Here is a 21599-nt window from a genome sequence, read left to right as displayed (position 1 = left end):
TTTGTTCACAGGGATCGTTAGGGAGCAGAACCTCACTTGGGTAGATGCATGTGTCATGTTGAAAACGAAAACGTGTGGTGCTGAGTAGGTAGATCAGAGACGCAGCAGGCTCATTGCGCAGTTCCCCAAAGGCAAATGTTGGGTGATAACCAACTGTATTTGTTTTCTGTTGCGGTGTAACAAATCACTGCAAATTAGATGGGTTGCAACAGTACCAATTCATCATCCTGCACCTCGGCATGTGGGAAGGTGAGGGTGGTGGGGCTGGGCTCTCTGCTCAAGGTCTGCTGAAACCACCATGTCATCTGGCTGCACTCCCTTCTGGAGCCCACTCCTCCTCCCTGCTCATTCTTATTATTGGCAGAATTCACTTACTTGCGGTGGTAGGAATAAGATCCTGTTTCCTTGTTGGTGGTCACTGGGGGGTCGCCCTCAGTTCCTTGCATTCTCTCTCTGGTCCCCTTCATCTTCAAGGACGGAAATGCACATCAAATCCTACTTATGCCCCAGAAAGCTCTTTGACCCCCTCGTTCTGCTACCAGCTGGAGAAAACTGTGCCTTGAAAGGTCTCATGTGATTAGAGTAAGATGGGGTCATCTGGATAATATCCCTTTTGCCAAATACTGTCACACAATCATAGGAGCGACAAGTTGTCATATCCGTAGGTACCACCTATGCCCAAAGAGGAGGGGCTAATACGTGGGCAAGGGTCCCTGGGCGTTGTTCTGAGCATTCCGTCTGCCACACCAAAGGAGAACACATACCAAAAGTATCGGGACAGGAAATTCAGAGAGCATGCAACCAAATACACTAAATTAGAATTCAGAACTACTTGAAAGATGTTTCTGAGTCTTGGACACACAATAGATCAATTTTTCTTCCTATTGTTTTATCAAGGACACAGAATAAAAGTAGAACGGAGTGGCCCTTGGTAAAGGGAGCAAAGAGAAGTTACAGGAAGGAAAGGGGAAGAAGAAAGATCTAGTTCCTACTGGAAGGACACCAAAGCCTCAGGCTAAAGAACCATATCGTTTTAGTCTCTGGGTTGAGAAAAGAGACAAGAGATGAGACCAGAACAGCTGCCCATGAAAAGGATGGAGTGAGAGTTGAGAGAACTTTTTTGAAGAGAATAAACTCGGTGGGCAGAGGGAAAGCGATCTGTAATAAGCTTCGTTACTAGGAATTTTGAGGTAACCTGACATGGAAATAACTTAACAGTTCATTGATTATTTGGGGGAGGTAGTATAATCTCTTGAAACTCCAATGAGTCAGAAAGTGAACAACCTTGATGTGGGGCCTCGGGGAAACAACAGATATCAGGATCCAGTTAGCAGGACATTATCGGATGTGATTTTAGTTTCGTTATCAGCCACTTTGCGAAAGTTTCCTGGAGAAGAAATTGGAGCATCATCTGGATACTGATCAGTGTCTCGGGCAGCAAATTGTTTTTCTCCTGAATTGACCTACTCTTCCATGATCAGACAACAGAGCTCTTGTCAGGGTAACCCAAGTACTAATGAGTCAAGCAGGACTGAATTCCACCTGCTGCCATAGATGGAGAGTGATCATTGGAAGAGGAGAGAAAAGTTACTTTCTTAGACAGAAAAGCTACTTTCTGAGAAGTTATCAGTCTTTTGTCTTTCTCTACAAGGTGGCTGCCTTCCACCATCCCAAGATGGGGGCTGGGAGCATAAAGAATCCCACTCTGTAATTAATGAGTTCTAGATCCGTCCCCTCCACCCCAATTACTAATTTCAACTCAAGTCCATTCAGGACACCAGCTGACTACTCCCTCCTGGAGTTTAAACACAACGTGTCACCTTTGACCCACAGCCACCCTTCTGGTTTGCCAATTTGGTGAATTGACGCGTGAGGCATTTGCTTGCATGAGATTGAAGTTGTCCTACATTTCTCGTTCTCCTTTACCCTGGACACTCAATCCGTCTCCAAGTGCTTTGATTTCTAACTCCTACATAACCTTTCTCTTCATCCATTCTCTCAGTGCAACCACTGCCATGTTCATGCTCTTCTAATCAGCTCCACAGGTAAATTTAGTAGCCTCTTTAGCTATTTCTCCAGCTCCAGCCTCCCCCATCTAATGCGGTATAAGCCTCCCAGTACCAAGTGCCATCATCCTGACTGCAAGAACCTGGCCATGTCACTCCCTTCCGCTGCATCCGTCCATGGCTCTCTGTGGTCTATCAGACATAAAAGCTAAATATATTAGATGGGGAAAAAAACTTATGACAATCCTTTTAAACAATTTGAAAGGAAGGAAACTAAATACCTTACAAGAAAGACATCCTTGCATTAGAATGTCAAGTTCTCATTAGAGTCCAGAATAATGATAAAAAGCTCTTTATTTTCCCTCTTGAGTTACGGATCTCTTTTTCCATTAGGTCCATCACAGTTGGGCATTAGGGAAGACCTACCCATGTGCTGTATGTACCTGGAAGAGGTCCGTGCTTCAGAATCTTCAGGTCTTCTCACAGGAGGAGAAAACCAAATGACCTGACCAGATCCGGCCTCCAATTGACACTCGAGATATTTCCCGCCCCTCTGTCTTCCTAGGTTTACCAGTTCTTAAAGCACATGTGTACTATGCTGACAAGTGCTCTTTTTCCTTCCATCTACTAAACCTTTTTCTAGTTCTCAAGCTTGATAAGGGTCAAGAGAGTCCTGGGTATGGTGGTGGGTTTCGGAAGACACAGAAGTGAATCCCCAGGACAGAGATGTGTGGCGGTGGACAAAACTTCCTGCATATATAAGGTGTGATCACAGCCCTTCTAGAAAATCCACCCACACCTCCCGGCAGTCATGTTCTCACACACTTGACTCTAGCAACATCGAACTCCAGCTATTTCCAAACATGCAGCACATAGCATTTCCCTTGAATGACCTCAACTCATTTTGCTCTTCAAAATCTCACTTACAATAGCACTATCTAAAATGTGCTTTGTTTTCCCAAGATCGTGAGCTCCTTCCTCTGTACTCTCACTACACCTTACACAATTCTTCCTTCCTGCAGATGCCAAGTTAAAATGATTAGTGGTATGGCTAACTTCCCATTGGACTACAAAATCTTCAATGTAAGAAGACACGTGTTGCCATCAGTCCTTCCCCAGAATTTTCCTCTGTGCTTGGGATACAAGTACCGTGAACAATCAATATTAAATATTATCAGCCTAGAGACAGAAACATTGTCCTTTTTGTTCGTGCCTGGATTCCCATAGTCTAAAACATAGTCTAAAACCTGCCACCCAATTGGTATTCATTATATGTCCATTAAAGGAAAGGATAAATGGTTCAGCAGTGTCCACAGTGACTGGGTCCTGGGCTTGCTTCCTCTTCTCCCCCTAAAAATTACATTCCTTAAGTTTAATCAGTTCCCAACCTTACCTTCCTTTTCTGGTTAAGGGTTCCTAGTGGGCCCAATAATGCCCCCCCCACCAAAGTATTCATTTCCCTATGCTCAGAATCTGAATATATTGCCTTCCATGACAAAAGAGAATTACATCTGTAGATGCAGTTAAATTTACACACCAATTGACCTTGAGATAGATGGTGAGATTATTCTGGATTATCCAGGTGGGTGCAGTTCCATGGGTCCTTACAGAGTGATGTGGGAAGGACTCCACCTTCTGTGACTGGGTTTGAAGATGGAGGGGGCGCCAGAGTGGCTCAGTGGGTTGAGCATCTGACTTCGGCTCAGATCATGATCTCATGGTTTGTGGGTTTGAGCCCCACATCAGGCTCTGTGCTGACAGCTCGGAGCCTGGAGCCTGCTTTGGATTCTGTGTCTCCCTCTCTCTCTGCCCCTTCCCTGCTCATGCTCTCTCTCTCTCTCTCTCTCTCTCTCTCTCAAAAATAAATAAACATTAAATAATTTGTTTTTAATGAAGAGGAAGGAAGGGGCCATGGAGCTCAGGTAGCCTCCAGAAGCCAGAAAAGACAAAGAAACGGATTCTCACCTAGAGGCTCCAGAAGACCATAGGGTCCTGCTACACCTTGATTTCAACCCATTGAGAACCCAAACTACTAAATATACGTTGTTTCAAGCCACTGAGTTTGTGATACTTTGGTATAGCAGCGACAGGAAACTAACACAGAGAGAGCCCCACTCCTGAGCCCCTGAAAGAAGGCTGCTGTTGAAGAAAGTCACTCCAGGAGAAGCCTAAGAAGAGGCAGAGGGATAATAAGGACAGGACGTTGAATCAGATGATGCCATTTTTAAAGGCAGATGCTGCCAGTTCCTGCTTTTGGCGCGCTCCATGTTTGCAAATGCCTCCTCTGCACAGGCTTTGGACCAGAATGTTCCAGAAGAGAGTCACTGCCAGCCTCAGGGGGCCTATTCTCTTGGAAAGAATTCTGCCTTTGGTCTGACAGTCAGCGGCCAGCACTGAGTAGCTCAGAGCCACCAACGTGCTGCTGCCCAGAAGGCAGGGAGGTTGTGACATGGGACACAGGAAGTCACATTCCAAACAGCAGGAGATTAGAATGTGCTGTTATTGTGAATCTCAGCAGAAGTTCCTTGGCTTTGAAGCTTCCACCCCCTTGCAAGGTGACCACACAAACACACTCAAGCATGCAGATGGAAAGAGGGAGGGAAAAGGAGACAGAGAGAGGAGAGAGAGGGAAAGGAGGAAAAGAATGAGCTCCCCCGTCCCTGGAATGTTCCAGCAGTAACTGAGACACCCAAGTCCCTCTGCACCAGCAGTTTATCAATGCGGCCACATCCTCTGAACAAAAAATGGCAAACCCAAGGTACACGGTGACTCTGCTCTCGTGAGCCCCACCCCCACCCACAAGGTGGCCCAGCAGCCCTGCTTAGAATTCTCTCTGCCTCTCCCCTGCTCACACTCACTCTCTCTCTCTCTCTTTCTCTCTCTCTCTCTCAAAATAAATAAGTAAATATATTTTTTAATACACACACACAAATTTGTTATCTTACAGTTCTGGAGGTTAGAAATCCAGTACCTGGGGTGCCTGGGTGGCTCAGTCAGTTAAGTGTCCGACTCCAGCTTGGGTCATGATCTCATGGTCTGTGAGTTCGAGCCCCACGTCGGGCTCTGTGCTGACAGCTCAGAGCCTGGAGCCTGCTTCGGATTGTGTCTCCCTCTCTCTCTACACCTTACCTGCTTGTGCTCTGTCTCTTTCTCTGTCTCTCAAAAATAAATTTAAAAAAATTAAAAAAAAAAAAAAAGAAGTCCAATACCTGTCTCATTCAGCTAAAATCAATGTATTGGTAGGGCTACATTTCTTTCTGAAGGCTCTAGGAGAAAATCAAGCACCCTTGCCTTGTGACTCCCCGCTTCTACCTTTACTCCCCACCTTTATCTTTATCTATCTCCCTGACCTTTCTTACACATTCACGTCTCCCTCTAAACACAGCTGCAAAAGATTCCCTGCTTTTAAAGTTTATTTGTTTATTTATCTTGAGAGAAAGAGGGAGAGGGAGGGGCAGAGAGAGAGAGAGGGAGAGAGAGAATCCCAAGCAGGCTCTGCACCATCAGCTCAGAACCCCACATGGGGCTTGATCTCAGAACCACGAGATCATGACCTAAGCCAAAATCAAAAGTCAGATGCCACCCAGGCGCCCCAAGTTTCCCTGTTTTTAAAGACCCATGTGATTAGACTGAGCTTCCCAGATAACCCAGGATAGTCTCCTCGATCAAGGCCTGCTGATTAGTAACCTTCATTGTATCTACAACCTTAATTCCCTGTTGTAATCTACTCTGAACATTTTCATTTTATGGGGTGTGAACTTCTGAGCCTATTTTTCTGCCAATTGCAGTAAGATTCCACTAGAGGGCACTAGCGTATTCCTTATTATGAACACTACATTTCAAATAATGATAAATGAGAAAATCTGATAAAACTGAACACTGTATCACCAGTTAAAGAGAACCAGTATACAAATATCTCTCATGAGGTCTTTCAAAGGTTAATCATATAATAGGGAAATATATAGGGCAGAGCAAATTCCTCAGAACTAAAATGGCTGCAGCATAAGTAAAATAGGATTTGAAGTGTGGTAACCATTCTACAGCCTATATCTGGGCTCGGGATCACCCATAGAAAAAATATTGCCATGCACTTAAAGGGATAAATGTGTTCCCTTACAGGGTTTTTTAAGAAATGGCTCCTCAGTGGCAGAGGCAGGCATAAGCATTATTGTCCCAAGACTGTTACCCCAGAAGGAATGCATGGGAAATGCAGATTTCCTAAGTAGTGCGCCCAAGGAGGGGGCTGAGAGCAGACACTGAAGAAGTCCATGGACAGATGGACAGCACAGAGCAAGATGCATTACATTAAAGTACAAAAGACGAGGGAGATATTTCAGGGCTCCTGGCCATCTACAGGATTCTCTTTTCTTCCAGTCTCTTTGTTAGGGACATAGAAGTTTGCCCCACACTGGGAGAAAGCTCCAAAACTCTTGAAAGTGGTGGCCTTTGGGAAGGAAATGTCACAAGGAAGCCTCAAGAAGGAAAGGTGGGAAGGTATAGGAACTGGCTCGTGATCTAAGGGTATCAGGAACTCAGGTTAGTGGCATTGCTTTAGAGTCTTGGGTTGATGTAGAGAAAGAAAAGAGAGACCAGATCACTGGCCATGGGGTGTGGTGGAGGGGAGTGGCTTGTGTCTGAGGAGAGTGAATTAGCTACTGGGGGAAAGGACAACAGAATCAGAGGCCTCCTGGGGGTGCCTGGGTGGCTCAGTTGGTTAAGCATCTAACTTTAGCTCAAGTTGTGATTTCATGGCTCATGAGTTAGAGCCCCACATCGGGCTCTCTACTATCCGTGCAGATCCTCTGTCTCCCTCTCTCTCTGCCCCTCCCCTGCTCTTTCTCTCTCTCTCATAAATAAACATTTTTAAGAAAATTAATCAGATACCTCCTGAATCTTGGGTTAATCTAACATGGAGAATGCTTGGGATGAACTATAAATCTTTAAATTGTAATTATCCACCTCTATGATGTGGGAAGCACCATGGAACCTGGGAAAACCCACTGGATGGGAGGTAAATAGTGGGTTTAGTTTTGTGGAGGTAGGTAAACTGTGAAAGATTTCTAAAGGTGAAATTCAGGACGACAAGGTTTACTAAGTAACAAGGAAATTGTTGACTTGAGGAGGGCTCCTGAGAATGAAAACTGCTTCCCTTCCTGGAGAACACCTGTCTCCCAGCTAGGATATTGAGTACTCTCAGGACAATGGAAAACACCAAGGGCTGAAGTGGAGCCAAACCTGCTCCCCGCCATGCTTTTCCTGGAAGGAACAGAACTGGTAGCGACATACGAAGAGAGAACACGCCTCCTTAGAGCAGAGTTACCATCCTGAGAGCAAGCGCGTCTCTCTCACTGGCCTAGAATGGTGACAGTTCGGAGCCCCAGCTTGAAGGCGACTTCAGGCAAGAAAGCCATCTCTGAGTTGCCGGCACTGCCCCCAAACAGGGATGAGGGCCCACTTCTTGACTGGGGATGACAATGATTTGGCAAAATCTCTGGGAAGCCCTAGCCGTGGATGGAAGCATTTCGGGGAGATGAGGCAGTCTCTTCCCGCTCCTCCTCCCCTGGGCCCCTCAAGAATACTCTGGCTCCAACAAAGCACAAACAAACTCAAAGGTGTCCAAGAGGGGAAATTTTCGGGGCAACCCCAGGCAAGTCACCTCAATGCAGGAAGGACACAGTGACCCAGAAAAGGGAGCAGTATGTGTGGCAGGAACTCAGAAGAGACGCCACGATGGCCCCAGCCACAGACAGAACTTCCCATGACTCGGATAGACAGCCAGTTGCAGCCAGGATCCGGGACATATCCATGCTTCCGTGCGGAGCGGCACGAGGAGACCGCAAGAAAGAGGTTGTAAGTCTATAGCAGACAAAGAAACCATGTGGGCTGGTAAATATGTGAGGTCACTGAAGCCAGCAGATGTCGCCCCTGCCTTTAGGGAGAGAGAGAAGAGGGAAAGGAAGAAAGGTATGCCTAACACCAACGTTGAGGAAAGCAGCCACTCGTGCCCACAACTACGCATACTGTGCTAACGGGGAAAGGGTCCTGCATCTAACATGTTGAACTGGATACAGACCGGTGAAATAATCCGCCCTGGGGACCTGACGGGATTTTTACGCATGAGCCTCTTGTAAGCGGTGGACACTAGTCGGTGGGTACACAAGGATAGGAAAACACTTGGAATTTTCTCTGCAGAGTAGAAGTGAAGACTTCTAAAGTGCAATTTTGATGACAGTGTAAGTTTCACGCTCTCGCATATCTGAGTGACCAACATGTTATACCAGTTTTCATCATAAAGATTTAAAATACACCAATATTTGCAAGCTGGGCAAGAGGATACTGATGAGACGTTGTCCAGTGCGCAGAAATACGCAGCCTCAAAGGAGAGCGACCGCAGCAGCCGGTACTGACTGCCTGGGTTTCACTCCAGCCCTAGGAGGAAAGGGGAGTGGTTTCACCCCTGAAAATGAGGGCCAAGAAGCTGCAGAGATGGAGACATTACAGAGACCGACTAGAGCCCCGGGGGCTAGGAGACACCTGTGTGAAGCCACCATGGGTTTCCGGCCCCTGGGCTGGTCGTGCTTTGTCTCCTGGGAGCAGGTGAGTTTCGGGACACGTGGACAACCTGGCCGTAGCTTGCAGGTCTCAGCTCAAGTCCTTTTCTAGAGCCGCAGATGCCCTCCTCGGCTGTCTCTAGCTCTGTTTCCTTCCCTCACAGGCCCCATGGTAGCCAGGGTGACCCAAACCCCAAGACACGTCATCACCGGGACTGGAAAGCAGTTGACAGTGCGTTGTTCTCAGGACATGAACCATGATGCTATGTACTGGTATCGACAAGACCCAGGGCTGGGTCTGAAGCTGATCTACTATTCGAGGAATGTTGACTTTATTGAAAAGGGAGACGTCCCGGATGGGTACGCTGTCTCCCAGAAGGAGGAGAGGAATTTCCCCCTGACCCTGGAGTCCACCAGCACCAGCCAGACACCTCTGTATCTCTGTGCCAGCAGTAAATCCTCTCTGCACAAAAAGAGGACCACAAGAGCAAGGAGGCTCCTTCCTGGGGAGCCCTCCCACACACACACACAAGCAGGAGGAAAATTCCCTCCACCATCAGTGTGGGCAGAAGTCCTTCCCTGACTCCCCACATCTGGGGACCCTGAACAAGCTCCTCCCAAGCTCAGGCTGCAGCCCTTTCTCCTCACCGGGCTTCAGGGGTGCCCAACCCGAGCCCTCCATCTTCACTCCAGTCGCTCTGCAAACTTTTGTCCCACATTCCAGGTCCTGTTCCCGGATGTTGGCCACTGGGAGGAAGAGCACGTTCTGGGTTGTTTACAAAATCTGCCATCTCCCATTTTCCTCATCTCAGCACATGGTCCCGCCATCCACCCAGACGGCCAAGCCAGAAATGCAGGAGTCAGCCTCACCCCCCTCACATCCCATCCTTCCATCCCCCCATCCGTCGCACGCCCCGCAGATTTCTAGATGTTCCATCCCTCGCCAATTCTACCAATGTTTCTGACCTCACCGATGATAGTGTGGCCCACCAAATGTCTCTCACCTGGATTCCTCAACCACCTTCCAAGTAGTCACCCCTCACTTCCCGTTTGCCACCTGCCCCCATCCAGAAGCCACTGTCTCCAGTTTGAAACCCATCAGTGTCTTTTCTTAACCTGGCCAAAGTCTCCGGTATAAACTGGAGACTTCCAAGCCTCTCCATGATGTGGTCTTTGCATACCTGTCTCTACCTTCCTAATGTGAAAGTCCTCTTTCACTCACAATTACGGGGCATTTCCATCTCTTACAGGTCCCCACATATGCCCTTTGCTGCTTCACTGCTGGGTCTTTACCAGTAACGTTCACTCTACCTAGAGCCCCCTTCCTCTCCCCACCTACCCGGAGAGCTGACCGATCATTCCTCTGCATGCTAATTCAGAAGTCATTTCCTCCACAAAGATTTCCTTGAAGCCCTGGCTGGGTGAGGCCTCTGCCCCCTGCTCTTATGATAGCCTGACATGCTAGCCTCAAGGCAATCAACGTGCTCAACTGTTTACTGTTTAAAGTTTACACAATTGGGGCACCGGGGTGGGTCAGTCGGTTGAGCGTCTAACTCTTGATTTTGACTCAGGTCATGATCTCGTATTTCATGGGATCGAGCCCCATGTCAAGCTCTGCACTGACAGCGGAGGAGCCTGCTTGGGATTCTCTCTCTCTCCCCCTCTCACTGCCCCTCCCCAGTTCGCTCATGCGTGCTCTCTCTCAAAATAAACTTTTTTTTTAAGTTTATGCTAATAAATATTAAGGTTAATGAGAACAAGGATCATGCCTATATTGTTTACCTTTTTTATCTCCATACTTGCCATTGACTTGTTAAGTAAATGAGTGACTCCATCTTCTCTCAGACCCTCTTTCTAAAGCCTCTCTGACTAGTTCAGTATCTAGACCCCTTGCAAATTTCTCTCCTACACATAGTTTGGGGAGATTCCAGGGTTTTTCACATCTGTAGACAAGCCAGACAACTCATGTGCTCTAATAGAGTTTTTTATTATATTCCGGCCCCTTGTTGACTCTGTGCTATATGTCAGCCTGACAAGGATGTTGCCTCTCCGGGTACCACTGTGTCCACAGGATCCTTTTCTTCTTCTGATGGGCCCTAAAACACCTGCCCACCACTGCTGCTGCTTCTGCTCTGAACCATTACATTTGCCAAGCGGTACGATGTGCCAGACGGGGCCAGCAGGCTCCGTCATCCCTCCCAGGTAGTTTCCTGCAGAGTGACACCTCTATTAATGAAGCACAAGAGGAAACATTTTGCCTGGGCTTTTCCCTTTCCTTCTCTGTGTTGGAAGGGCAAAATTACAATTCTGTATCTTGATCCCCAATCTCTTACACAGACTTTAGCACAAAGGCTCGTTCAATGACATACATTCCTCACCAACCAGCAAAATAGTAGTTATGCCCCAGAACAATGGAACGCAGAGAACCTCATCCAGGATGCAGAATCTGGCAAGACAAAACAAAACAAAATACAACAGCTGAGCTCAGAATCCACTCATCCCTCCAAGAACTACGGCTGCATTGCTAGGTTGGTCCACCCTGCCAATCCCCCACCCCTTACAGAAGGATGAGCTCTCTCAAGGAGGCATCTTACGCTGTTATTCACATAGGCTTCCAGTGGACCAATCCCTCCTTTTTGAAAGACTTGCCCAGACATTTCTAAACTACAAAACTTGTTCTTTCTCTAGTCTAAGCTGAGTTTCCATTATACCTTTGATCACATCCTCAGTATAAATACAATTATATTAATTAAATCGGAGATGTAAATGGAGATTATAAGACGAGAGACTGTTTCCTGTAAATGGTTCTGCCATCTAATGATCTCTTTCCTGGAAGTCATCTCAAGTCATGCAAACCCATGGGACAAGGATGTAGACAGACCCCTTCATACTTATACAGAGTCCCGCACACCTAGCCCTCTATTATAGGACCTAGGGATCTGAGCTAGGATGCCCTTATTCTTAACTTGGACCTGCCTTAGGCACCAGGTTACTCTGTTACCCTTGATTCTAGGACCAGGAGATTTCTGGTTCTAAACCATTCCTTAGAGGATGCACCCACAGCCTGCTTTATGGAATCTATTTCTGATGCGTAAATCACACCTCAATCAATCTCACTCATGCTAAAGAAATATCTACAAGAGTTCGAGAATTTTCAGATTTAGAATCCTAGTCACGTTTTTTTTTTTACATTAATTTTTGCTCACTAATTGTCAATGTCCTTGGTGGACTACTATTTCTATGTTCTTCCCTTAAAAGTGGGGTACCCAGGTATTACTACACTAACAGCAGAGCCAACACAGACACCCTACCATGAATTCACCTGCCATGATATCCTCCTTGGGATAGATGGTTCATGGGCACAGTAGGTGTCTTTGAACTTGGTTGGCCAGACCACTACATTAAGCCTTTCTCTGGTGGTCATACATTGGCGTCCTTCCTAAGCTCTCTCTCTTCAGGTACCCTCTCTTTCAATCCACAGTGCCCATGAATGTCAGCGCCACTGAAATCCCAGGGTCAGAAACAAAGGGTGACTCTGTGATGTGACCAAAATACATACCATGACCCGTATATGCTGATTCAGACAAGAGCCGGGAGTGAGGCTACAATTAATCTTTTACTCAGTGCCAGGGGTACCAACAAATGGGAAGTCTAAGAGACAGGGTGCCTTATAAATAAGACCGAGCATTCTCCCCAACCTTCAGACATCTAGCCCTTCTCAGACACACCTGCCAGTGGTTAACCCACAGCACTGCCCAGCCACTTCCATTCTGCTCCAGAAGGGTTGTCACAGCAGGGAGGTGGCACCCACATGGGAGACAGTGAGGGGGGACAGCACCTGGGAATGAGCTGTCACAGTCCTCTCTCCCTCGTTCCTCCTCGGGGTTTGTACATAGCTTCCGCAGCCCAGGCAACCTGAGAAGATCCCCCTGCGGTCAGTTTTCCCTCCAAGGAGGGAGGGTCAGGCTTCCCTCCAAGCACCTGCTAGAGGGAGCTTCTTTCCACCCAGACACCCAGGGCTTCAGGGACTCCTTCCAGGACCCCCGGCTGTCTGGCCCTTTGCACTGCCCTGTTCCCTCCCCCATTGCCCACATTTCGTTTTCCAGCTCCACTCCATCTCTAGACAAACTGCCTTTCTAATTTCAGGTGTCGGCCTCTAGACTTCATTTCTCCAAGTCTCAACATTGTATTCAGCGTTATTTTATAACTGCATTTCAGCTGTCGCCGCCACCTCTCTGCCAGGATAACATCCAATTGCACACGACGTTTCCTCTGCCAGGCCTGCCTGGCAAGCTCCCTCTTGCTCTCCTGATCTCCTGATTGCTTCCCACGCTCTCCCAAATGTCCCTGGTCACTTCCTGGACACACACACCTTCTACACATCTCAGTTCTGCAATCGTCTTACCGTGTTGTTACTGTTTGCTCTAAATCTTTCCTTAGGGCCATCTGTTCTTTGATTTAAGGTAATGTACCTTTCCAGTTTGTGCCTGAAGCACTGCACGGTGGATCCATGGATCCAATCGAAGCTCCGTGAGGCATGGAGCATGCCTCTGTGGTCCATGAGGGCCTTCCCGGGGCCAGGCACATAGCAAGTGTTCGAGAAATATCAATACAAGGATTCTAAGAGGCCTTTGAGAATTCTAATCAGGATCTGTCTTCCTGATCTCTCTTTCCAGCTAAGCACCCTTTTAATAAGCAGCTTAGATGACAAATCTTATGGATAAATTCTCTGAGACAAGCTTTTCTTATTAAGCATAGATGCTGCTGATCTCTGAGCTAGCCAGGCCCCATTTCTGCAACAGCTTCACCATTAAAGATTCAGGGACAGAATTTTCTAGTCACAGACTCCATAATCACCTCCAGCCTCAGAGAGGAGCTATGGTGACATGGGGGGGGGGGGGGGGGGGGGGTGGAGGCAAGCTTTCCCAAGGAAAGACCCTTCATGGGAACTATGGGGTCACTGAGCTCAGAGCCGACGTGTTGACCCTCTGCCCCAAATTGCTATTGTGAGTTCAGGAAGAAGACTGTGACAAAGAGGCACTGTGGAAGTAAGCTTTACTGGGGTATGTCTCAGTTTGGGATTTCTCTTCTTCATAATAAGTAACAGAAATGTCCTATAATCCTTTGCCTCCTGTCCACGGCGTATCAAGCCTATTCAACTGCCAGAGCAAATAATATTTTAGCATTCCCTCCTCTACACAATATTTTTTTTGTTAACAGTCATGTAATAATTACAAATCTTAACATGCCCCAAAATCACCTGTTGAGGATTTGTTTTGTTCTGTAGGGTTATTTTTTTAAATTGTGTGTGTGTGTGTGTGTGTGTGTGTGTGCATATCTGTGATAAGGGCACTTAACACGAATCCCTTTCAACAAGTATTTAAGTGTACAATCCAGTCTGGGGGCGCCTGAATGGCTCAGTCATTTAGGTCATGATCTTGCAGTTTGTGGGTTCGAGCCCCGCATCAGGCTCTGTGCTGATAGCCCTGGATTTGCCCAAAGCCCTGCTTCAGATTCTGTGTCTCCCTCTCTCTCCGCCCCTCCCTTGCTCTCTCTCTCTCTCTCAAAAATAAATAAACATTAAAAAATGTACAATCCAGTCTTGTTAACTACAGGCACAATGTTGTAGACAGATCTCTAGAAGGTAACCATCTTGCAAGACTGGAATTTTGTACCTGCTGAACAGCGACTCCCCACTTCCCCTCCCCCAGGCCCCGGCAACTGCTTGTTTTCTGTTTCTAGGTATTTGACACTGGGCTGAGTGAAATAAGGCAGTCACCGAAGGGCAGATATTACACAAAAGGAGTCTTTTATCACCAAAGTTGTTTAGAATTTCTGGCACATGGTGGGAACACAAGCAGAACAACTTTTAATTGGATTTTATTATTGTCTTTTTTTTTTTACATCAGTATCTGCTACATTATTCATATTTGGCAATTGTCCAAATGATTCCTTTATAACAAACAGGAAAACAGATTCTGGCCCATGTAATTCCAATCCAGAATTACATTCTGTATTTAGCTGTTATTTCCCTGTACTCTTTTACTCTGGACCTCTCCTCAGGCTGTCCTTTGTAACCCAATACTTTGGAGGAGTATACACAGTTACTTTACAGAAAACGGTACTTAATTTAGTACTGTGGTAAAGCATGTTGGAGGTGAAGCGCTAGATGAAAATAATTTGTACTTTCCATGTTTCCCCTCGTATTACATTTTCAAGCTTTTTATGATGAAAAATTTTAATCACAAGCAAAATTAACATTTTGCTACTCCCCTCCCCCCCCATCATCCATTTCCCCAGCATTTTGGGCTGATACATTTTGAAGCAATTTCCCAGACATCACAGTATTTTATTCCAGATTTTAGTAAGCTCTAAAAAAGAATAACACTTTGTTATATCATATTACCTACCTAACAAAATTATTTGTAATTCCTTACTATTATATACTGCCAGAATTATATTCACATTTCTCCTATTACCTTGAAAATGACCTTTTAAATGCCTGCTTATCCATTGCTTGTGATGTCTCTGAAGTTCTTCTTCCTTCCCTTTTCCCTCCCTCCCACTCCCCTTCTTCTTTGTCCTCTTCTACTTCTCTGCAGACAGTGCACTCCTAGTGAATAGGGAAGGGTGACACTAGGCAGGGAGAGAGAAGGGGGGCTCGGGGAGGCAGGTTGCAGCGACAAGTGGGAGGCTGAAGAAACAGAGGGGTTTGGAGAGAAAAAAGATGAAGGTATTCCAGACCCGCCTGGGCTAGGTGCCATGCGTGGAGTCTCACGAACTTTCTGACAAGGTCCCAATAAAAAGTCGGGGACAAAAATCCTTGGTGGCTACCCAGTCGGGACCCTGTCACTCTTGAGAGCTTTATACTCTGTCTCAATACACTCTACCGCTTTGCTTACTCTCTGTTGTCTGCAAGAGTCATCCTTTGACTCCGTGAGACAGGGGCCAGCGTCTCTCCCACCCTCCGGTAACACTAGTGCTTGCACCTGGAACCAGCCACACCTGGACTCCACCATTGGTCGCCCATGGTTCCACTACACTGCCAGGTGGACCTGCATGTGTGGGCACTGGCACCACTGTGTCTCCACCACCAACACAGAGGACAGAAAAGGCAAGTGTTTTATGAAGGAATTAGCCTATTACTCATGGGAAGAATCACATCTCTCTATGTCCCTACATCTATGGAAGCAAATCATAACAATTAGAACAGAAATATCTACAACTAGGGGCTCCTGGGTGGCTCAGTCAGGTAAGCATCCAACTTCAGCTCAGGTCATGATCCGCAATTTGTAAGTTCCAGCCCCGCGTTGGGCTCTGTGCTGATTGCTCAGAGCCTGGAGCCTGCTTTGGACTCTGGGTCTCCCTCTCTCTCTGCCCGTCTCCCACGCACGCTCTGTGTCTCTCTCAAAAATAAAAAATGAATAAACATTAAAAAGATAAAAGAAATATCTACAACTAAATACTTTCAGCGTACTACATGTGTACTTAAGGACGGACATGTAGAAATGAGGACTCGGGGACTGGTGATCCTTTGCAATTCGAGATGCCACCTGGATATAAGGATGTGCCCAGGATGGCAAGGAGCTACTAGGGATCTGATAAAATCCCCTAAACACTAAAGCTAATCATTTCAAAAGCAGAGAACAGCACAACAGGAAGATGGAATTTGAACCAGAACACGAAGTCAGACATATTGCTTCTGGCCGTTTCTGGTTATGAGATTCCCGGGGAATTCAGGGGAAAGATATTGACGGTTGAGTCAGAATTACTCTGCAGTTTGAAGCTTTTCCTTCCTAGCGGATAAGCAGGATCAGACACTGCCTGGGTGAAGTCCCTATTACAGAAGTATCATGAAGCTTAAAGAAGAAACAGCAGGGCTGGTGTAGGATAGTTGGTAATGAACCAGAGTATAATATCAAGAGTTTAACAGCAAGTGCGGTTTTGGTTTTTTGTCGATTTGAATTCATGGGAAAACAATTCCTGGAGAAATATTTTGGAAAGCAAGTCTTTTTAGACAAAGATTTATCCCAAAAGGGGAACATAAGGATGAGTCCAAGAAATCATGTGGGTGAAGAATTTTAATATGCTGTCTGACACAGAATCAGTATTCAGTAAACAACGGTGTGGTGATGAGTCAGTGCTTTGACCAGCCACACTTACGGAGCCCTGCCCGTTTATAATCGGTCCATAGGTACCAACTTGTTCCTTCCTACATTCACCCTGTGTGGTTGGTACTGTTATTAGTCGCATTTGGCATATAAGGACACTGAGGCCCAGAATTTGCCCGTGGTCACAGCCAGTAACATGAACGACAAAGCGGATTTCAAACCCAGACAGTCAGCCTGCCTTTGTAACCAGTGCGCTAATTGTGGTAACTATTGTTACTCAGTAAGATCATATGAAAAACTAAAATTGCTGTGAAGGAAATGTATGTTGAGAGATGGAGAGGAGAGAAAGAGGGGTTGGGGGAGAGAGGGAGGGAGAACATAATGTTTTCCCCATCAGAGTTAGTCAGGGAAAAAAAGTCCCCATCTTGGAGACTCACTTCCTGAGACTCTCTAGAAGGACCCGCACATCAGGACCCCTGGCTGAGCTCTACCATACAGACCGAGTTAGGATACACAGGCAGGCGGTGGCGGAAAGAGACAAGGTGGAGTCTGGACAAATCCATGCAGACATCCTCATGCTCTCTCCCTCCCAGGAAGATGCATACCTTCCCCTGAAAGGAAAACACAGAGCCTACGAGCAAGGGTTCTGCCCAGGGAGGCCCGTTAGAGACACAGCATCCCAACTGTGTGGGGCAGCTGGTGTTATGGGCTGAACTGTGTCCCCTCAAAATTCCTGTGTTGACGTCCTAGCCCTCAGGACCTCCGAATGTGACTATATTTGCAGATGAGCTCTTTAGAGAGGTAATTAATGTAATTAATTGAGATGATTAAATGAGGTCACTGGTGCGGCCCCTTCTCGATCTGACTGGTGTCCTCGTAAGAAGAGGGAATTAGGACACAGACACGCACAGAGGAAAGACTGTGTGAAGACAGAGGGAGAAGAAGGCCACCTGCCGGTCGAGGAGTGAGGCCTCTGAGGAAACCAGCCCGGCCACACCTTGATCTTGGACTTCTGGCTTCCAGAACATCAAGAAAACCCATTTCCATAAGGAGAGTCACCCAGTCTGTGGAACACCCTGGCAGTCCAGGAAAGTTAATCCAGCTGACCATACAGGCACTCTCTACCTAATACGTACCCAAATTCCACACCCAAAGAAACAAAGCAGGTGTTCAGCACACATTACATTGTTTGTGCAAGCAGTCCAGGCAAAACAATCTACACTTACCAGTTACTAGGTGGTGGGAACGCTCCTGAAGTCCCAGTGCCCAGATGCCTGCCTTGCAAGCTGGTCCTTCTAAGGATGGCCATCTCAGGCCTACCTTGCCAGCTGTTTTCTACACACGCACATGTGCACACACACATGTGCATGCACACACACACGCATGCACACACATGCACGCACACACATACACATGCATGCACACACAAGCACCCACAAGCACATGCACACGTGCACACACACACACTCACTGCAGAACAGAGATGGCTTTCACTCTGGCACCTCTAAAGTCTCCAGCATCTAGAAGATGACTAAGGGATCGTGAGCGTGGGCAGGGACAGCAACATCACAGACAACCAACCTGGAGCCTGAGAGAAGAGCCACTCCTGCCTCGAGCCTGCCATGGGGCCCAGGCTCCTCTGTGCTGTGGCCTTTTGTTTCCTGGGAGTCAGTGAGTCTGGGGAGTTGGCAGCAGACCCCTGTGCCATTATTCCTAGGCCCTGAATACAAGATTTATCCCTCAGCAGGCTTCCTGGCCTCTTTTCTTGCCTCAACTGTCCTTCCTTCTTAGGCTTTGTGGACACACAAGGAACCCAAACTCCAAGATATCTCATCAAGAAAGTGGGAACGAAAGTTTTGATGGAATGTTTGCAGAATATGGACCACGAAAGAACGTACTGGTATCGACAAGACCCAGGTCTGGGGCTGCAGCTCCTCCATCGGTCGTATAATATTGACAGTACTGAGAAAGGAGATGCCCCTGACGGGTACAGGTTCTCCAGGAAGAAGAAGAACGCCTTCTTCCTGACCCTGGAGTCTGCCAGCACCAACCAGACGTCTGTGTACCTCTGTGCCAGCAGTAAATCCACAGTGCCTCACAGCCACATCCTCTCTGCTCAGAAAGGGCAGATATCAGGGGGAAGTGACCCCAACTCAGGGCTGAGCTGCACTGGTTCCCATGGCACATTCGTGCCAATTAGAAGTAAGGCAGCCTCTAAGGGGAAGCAAGGCCATAGACACGCATCTTGGCTAGGAGAGCGTGGATGTTTTTCAGGCCCCACTCATCACCGCTTCCCAAGTCAGGGGCCCTTCTGAACTTACTTAACCCGCCCCACCGTATGTGTCATCCCCAACCTAAATTCATGAGACCCCCACCCCAACCAGGAGGAGAAGTCTCTCACTTATTCACACTGGAGCGGCCCTGCCCTATGACCATTTATCAATCTTCCCTCCCTGCTCCTTTCCTCCTCCCTCATACTGTTTGCTACTTGGATCACTGTATGCTCTTAATTGACATTTCGCTAGAGGGCGCTCACACAGTCTAAACTTTTTAGCTAAATGTTCTTGTCTTTGTGCTGATTCAAGAGAAAGCTTGTGGAGTTTGACTTCTGTTTATTCAGTTGAGAAAGAGAAAAACCGACAAAAATGGATCTTTTTAAGTTTCTCTAAACGCGCGATGATGTTTGATTGGAAATTTCTGATCAGGGAAGGAATACACTTTGATGCAGAAGGTGGTAAGAATTAGGCTAAGGGCACCCTGGTGCCTCAGTTGGTTAAATGTCCAGACTGTTGGTTTTGGCTGAGGTCATGATTTCATGGTTTGTAAGTTTGAGCCCCGTATTGGGCTCTGTGTGGACAGCACAGAGCCTGCTTGGGATTCTCTCTCTCCCTCTCTCTCCACCCCTCCCTTTCTTGCTCTCTAGATCTCTCTCAAAATAAAAATTAAAAAACTTAAAAGAAAAAGAATTAGTCGTGCTATATCTGTACTCACAATCCTCTGGAGAAAATATCTGTTTGTTTTAGGAATGAAACATACACTATCCTGTCAGTAAATATTAATTGAGCCTATTCTGCTTTGGGAATACAAAAGAAATGTAAAGGATATTGGAAATCCAAATGTCAGTGCAAAAGTATTAATGAGACAAAACAGGCATATTAGATGCTTCGATTCAGTGCTAAGTTTTTATGGTGTGGAACTCAGAGAAAAAAGTAAATCGATCACATTACAATATTCAGTATTAAGTTCACATGAGAGCTAAGACTTGAGCTGATTTTTTTTTTCTCTTCGGAGTTTCTATTTAAAGTCAAGTTAGTTAACATATAGTGTAGTATTGGTTTCAGGAGTAGAATTTAGTGATTCATCACTTACATATAGCACCCAGTTTGAGCTGATTTTAGATAAAAAGTAAAGGCAAGAGAAAGTATTAAAAGTAAGAAATATCCTGCAACATTCTTGTGAGAGATCCTGCTGGAATGAAAAGGTGGCATTCTTTCTCTAAAAAAAGTTAGGGATCATAGGTCTCCCAATGGAGGTCGACATCTAGAACAGAGAAAGCACCTCTTCGCAGAATAGTGTGAAACGACAGAACACATCTGCAAACATCTATTTTCGGTGGGCCTTCAGGGTGTCTGGGAGTCCTATAATTTCTCATAAATTATTAACTTCCCACAGCAAGCATTGCACCAACCCAGAAGATCAACCTCAAGAGAGGGGAACAGATATGAGCATTCCCAGTGCCTTCTGGGACCATCCCCAACTAAACTGAGACCCTGGTGGAAAGAGCACCACCCCGGACCAGGTTTCAGTCCTTACACGCTGCCACTTGCTCCTTCAAAGGCATCTTACCTTGCTAAGGAGCTGTCGCCCAAGCAGAGAGGTAGAACACATGACTTAAATGGAAAATATGCAGAGATTGAATATCATACACCAAATGAATTATACAAGACATCTAAAGAGGTTGAAAGGATTGTAGATTCGGATAAGAGGCTTGAGTTTAGAAATAAATTGAAAAAAAAAAAAAGTGTCCCAAAGAGAGTTCACAGAATACACTCTTAAAAGCACATAAAATATTACTAATGTTTACCATAAGAGTACAAGGAAGCATTCGGAAAATGTAAACCATGATTTTGGATAAAGGTACATTATATTAAGATACTGAGAAATTCATAGAAGGAATGATGCTATCCTTAATCTCCAAGAGAGAGAGGTTTAAAATTCTGTGACTTGGGTAAATACAGCAAATTGTTCTGTGTTAAATGAAAATACAAACAGGCTTTGCTAGGACATGATGGAAAAGTGGGGATAGCCTCTTAATAAACAGGGGCAATGAAAGAGAAGAGAACATCCCCCCTTTTTCCTAGACAAGTGTGAGATACCCCAAGCAGTTTTTTGTAACATACAGCTGTGAAATACAAATATTATTGCCTACTAATTTTAAATGAAAAACCTAAATCTAAATAGCTTGCCCAAAGCCACACAGCTGGAAAGTTAATGGCAGAGATAAGTGTTCCTATATTGCTTTTGAAACGATCAGATAATTGAGTCCAATGTGGGTAAATTTCCAAGCTCAGTTCAATGGGTCTCAAATCCAACCATTAGTAGAAAGATTTCACACAGCCAAATATCTGGGTCTCCTACCTCTGTGCCAGCAGCAGAGCCAGCACCAAAGACGTCTTCCATGATGTAGCCTATACTTTCAACACTTCCATCTTGAAGTAGAACGATGAAGTGTTAACAGAAGAAACGGTATCACCTTAGTGATGGACAAGTAAAGATGGCCATTAAAAAAGGCCAGTGATGTGTTTGATGAATATAAACAACTGAAACTAAGGTATATCTTCATTCAGTTTCAGAACAGTGCGGACAAAATGATCTAAAGTGATGCAAGACAAAGAAAAATGTTAAAAGTCAAAACAAGTTATAAATAAAGA

The 21599-nt window shown here is 46.1% G+C and overlaps 1 protein-coding gene and 1 gene segment (V, D, J or C); both read left to right on the top strand.

The window, feature by feature from the left end:
* Positions 1-7736: 7736 nt before the first annotated feature.
* Positions 7737-9425, top strand: LOC125917890 (uncharacterized). Its single transcript, XM_049623980.1, is given in 4 exon segments — positions 7737-7856; positions 8328-8574; positions 8577-8603; positions 8722-9425. Coding segments are annotated over 4 exon segments (813 nt in total). The 3' UTR covers positions 9141-9425.
* Positions 9426-18290: 8865 nt separating this feature from the next.
* LOC125917889 (T cell receptor beta variable 28-like) lies at positions 18291-19040 on the top strand. The segment is given in 2 exon segments: positions 18291-18339; positions 18460-19040. Coding segments are annotated over 2 exon segments (573 nt in total).
* The last annotated feature ends 2559 nt before the right edge of the window (positions 19041-21599 follow it).

This window comes from Panthera uncia, unplaced genomic scaffold (genome assembly GCF_023721935.1).
Source record: "Panthera uncia isolate 11264 unplaced genomic scaffold, Puncia_PCG_1.0 HiC_scaffold_278, whole genome shotgun sequence".
In the NCBI taxonomy this organism is placed as follows: domain Eukaryota; kingdom Metazoa; phylum Chordata; class Mammalia; order Carnivora; family Felidae; genus Panthera; species Panthera uncia.
This window is presented reverse-complemented; position numbering and strand designations above follow the sequence as displayed.